A 3,405-nucleotide genomic window follows, 5' to 3' on the forward strand; every position below is an offset into this window, starting at 1 on the left:
GTCAGTGCCTGACTCTGCTCCGTGGAGCTGTGCACCTCTGGCAATGGGACAGTGCGTCCCTCACGCCACCCCCCCCCCCCGGCCTGCAGGGCCTCGTCCCCCTGCCCCCGGCTTGGCCAGGCGTGCTGCAGCTCTAACGTGTGAGCTGTGGCTTGCAGCTTCTCTCCGGGCCAGGAAGCGTCTGACCTCAGCCCCTCACAGAAGAGACCTGCGAAGGGATGGGAGCGGCTCAGGCGTGCGGGACGGGGGAGGGGGGGAGCAGAAAGAGGCTTTGCCTTTAAAAATAACCCTGGTGTCAATCCCATAATAGCTGCTCAGAGCGAGGTGTGGGTAGAGCCTGTTGGGGCGGGACGGCATGTGATGGACTCGGCTCGCTGGGCCTGCAACTGGGTCACCCTGCGCCCAAACAATCCGCAGCTGCAGAGGCAGGGGGGCTTCTGGGCAGGCTCAGGAGTGCTGAGCCCCCCCTGGTCCCCATGACCAGCAGCCTCCACCCCCAGACCCTACTCTGGTGCAGTTGGTCTCTGGCTCCCCTCGGCGGCTGTGTGTGGAAGTGCAGGGCCACAGGTAACATCAGCGTCTCCCACCCACGTGGGGCAAAGGGACAGAAGAGGCCGGGCACAGCGCGGTGCGGCCAGGCAGGAGCAAGGGTGGGGGGGGTGTCCCCAGCTCCCCACCGTGCATTTCCCTCTCCCTAGCACTGGGGATCTGCTCCCCTGCGCTGAGCAAGTCTCGCCGCCTGCCCTAAGTTCAACCCTCTTCCACAGGGCCAAGGACCCTGCACGGAGCCGGGCGCCGCGGCGGAGCCAAGCCGAGTCCTCGCTCGGTGCGCCAGAGGGAGGCTGCCCCCCATGCTGACCATAGCAATGGGGCAGGGCGCTGGGCCCTAAGGTGAATGACTGGAGCCCTCCTGCCCAGCACAGAGCCTTGCAGATCCTGCCCCGGGGTTTGGGGGAGGGGAGGCCCCCTGTGGCCGGCTGGAGGGCAGCGTGGCTACTGACCCTGCGAGGTCGAGGAGGGGGCGGGTGGGCGCTGCAGCACGCTGGCTCCTGGCTACAATCTCTTTATTGAGCTTGGTGCATACAGCAAAGGCACACGGGGCGGGCGGGTCCCCCACCCCAGGAATCCCCACGACACACCATGGCCTGGCTGCCTTGAGCCCTGCTCGGGCGCATCTCCCTCGATTCCTGGAGCCCCAGCGCTCCGGGTCCCTCCTTTCCAGTGAGGCCCCACTTCCTCTGGGAATCGGCTCTGTCCTGCCTGTCCCCTTCCTGTGTCCCTTGAGGGGTCCGCTGGGCTGCTCCGTGGGGTGGCCGCGTGCCGTCTCCCCGCCATAAGTGTATCCCCCCCGCAGTTCCCAGGTGCAGAGGAAACCCCATGGTGTTTGGGTCCCAGCAGCGGCTCAGCCAGCCTGGCGCAGAACCAGGCACTTTGGCAGGAGAAGCGGGAGCTATTTCTGGAGGAATTTGCAGCCTGATGCAGGGGTAGGATCCCCTCCCCCGCCCCGTGGGGGGGCTCTCCCTCTCAATGGGGAAGGGGAAATTCCAGCCCCCCCAGGGGAAACCTGAGCTGTCTGCATTCCAGTGGGGCTGGACTGGGGCTGGCTGCAGGGTAATACCCTGGGGGCGGGAAGCAATTGCCAGGTGATTTTGCTTTAATTGGGATCCCCAGCAGCCCCTCCCCGGGGCGTGACACATGGTCACAGCTACTGAACGGGACTGTAGCCCCCCCGCGGCCCGAGCCCGCTCCCTAAAGACAGCCGGGGCTGGGGTGCCTCCGGGCGGGCGGGCGGAGGGCTCATTTGTCCGGGACGATGTACACCTCCTCGGCGTCACTGGGCTCGGGGAAGCTGCTGTTGTACAGCTGCTGGGTGTTGGCGTAAACGGGCTGGTCTCCGCAGGCGTCGCTCTCCATGTAACACTCCTCGTCCACCGGCTGCTGGACTCTGCGACAGACAGTGGAGAGGGCCCTGGGTTACCCTCCGGGCGTGGGCTAGGGCCTGTGCCACCCGCTCCTGTGCTTAGCGCCTGGGGACAGCCAGTGCCAGCCCCAAAGGCTCTATCCCCTGGCTGGCTGGTCAGCCTGGGGTGGCTCCATCGATGGGGGTTAAGTGGAGAGAACTGGGCCGAGACGCGTTTACACGGCAGTGTCTGGGTGGCGCGCAGTCTGCCAATGCCCCGGCGAGGGGGAGCTGAGGCCAGGGGGAGCTGGGGTGACCTGCCCTAGGGCCTGCGGGGGGCTGTGGCAGAGCCCAGGTCTCCTGGCTAGCGCCTGACCCGCTGGACCGGCCTTCCGCTCCATGTCAACGCTGCCCCAGGGTGCATGGGTGAGACGGATTGGGCCCCAGCTCCTGGAGATGTGGCAGTCCCAGGGCCACGGCTCCTAGCACAGGGGAATGTCACCCCCGCGTCTGGAGTCTGGTCACAAGCTTCTGGTCTTTTTATCCAGGAAACTGACTTTGTCGCAAGAATTTCTCTGTGGCAAATTCAGACAGCAGCTGCAGGGGCAGGGGTAGGTTTGTGGGATGTGGTATGGAGTGACATGTGACTGACTCGGGGGACGGAGTGCCATGGCAGGGCCTGGGGGGGAGGGGGAGTGCGCCGTGGCAGGGCCTGGGGGGAACGGAGCGCCGTGGCAGGGCCTGGGGGGGGGGGGAAGGGCGCCACAGGCAAGGGCCGGGGGGGGGAACGGAGCGCCGTGGCAAGGCGTGGGGGGGGGAGCACCGTGGCAGGGTCTGGGGGGCAGGGACTGACTCACCCATCATGCCCCGAGGGTGACAAACGAGGTGTTGTTCTCAAACCACCTCCCCAAACTTCCCATATTTGTTAATTTCGTCGGATGCTGTTTCACCATCCCAGGTTTCAGCAAAGCAGCGGGGTTAACCCCTCCCCTGCCAGTCAGGCCGAATCCCCTGGCTCTGCAGATTTGCCAAGACAAGGTTGCCCCATGGGCGGGGGGTGGAGGGTGCGGGGGAGGGGAGGGAATTAGCCAGGATGTTGCTTAAAACCCTCCTCTGCTCTTGGATGAAGCCAGAACCCAGCCTCAGCCTGCTGCAGCCCTAGGCGCATCAGGGCGGCTCACCCGGCTCTTGACGGCTGGCCTGTTTCACCCGGATGCTGGGTGGTGGCTCCTTGGGTTCCCAGAGTGTTTAAAGGATTAAGAGCCACCCAGTGGAGGCTCTGTTTCTAAGGGGCTCGGACTGAGCCCACGAGCCCGACCAGCCAGACATGGCTCTTGTCTTAAATAACCCAAACTCAGAGAGGAAGGCAGGTGGCTACCCCCTCGATCTATCTATCTATCTATCTATCTATCCCCATCCACCCCCTCGATCTATCTATCTATCCCCATCCACCCCCTCGATCGATCTATCTATCTATCCCCATCCACCCCCTCGATCGATCTATC

At 64.7% G+C, this 3,405-nt stretch overlaps 1 protein-coding gene across 1 annotated transcript in view; it reads right to left on the minus strand.

The window, feature by feature from the left end:
- Positions 1-1,089: 1,089 nt before the first annotated feature.
- LRRC25 (leucine rich repeat containing 25) overlaps positions 1,090-3,405 on the minus strand; it is a 5,009-nt gene continuing 2,693 nt past the window's right edge. Inside the window, exon 3 of the mRNA XM_026655016.2 lies at positions 1,090-1,945. Within this exon, the coding sequence (XP_026510801.1) occupies positions 1,798-1,945 (148 nt within the window). The 3' untranslated portion in view covers positions 1,090-1,797. The remainder of the gene's footprint in view (positions 1,946-3,405) is intronic.

This window comes from Terrapene carolina, unplaced genomic scaffold, assembly GCF_002925995.2.
Source record: "Terrapene carolina triunguis isolate 2854851 unplaced genomic scaffold, T_m_triunguis-2.0 Scaffold194, whole genome shotgun sequence".
Taxonomy (NCBI): domain Eukaryota; kingdom Metazoa; phylum Chordata; order Testudines; family Emydidae; genus Terrapene; species Terrapene triunguis.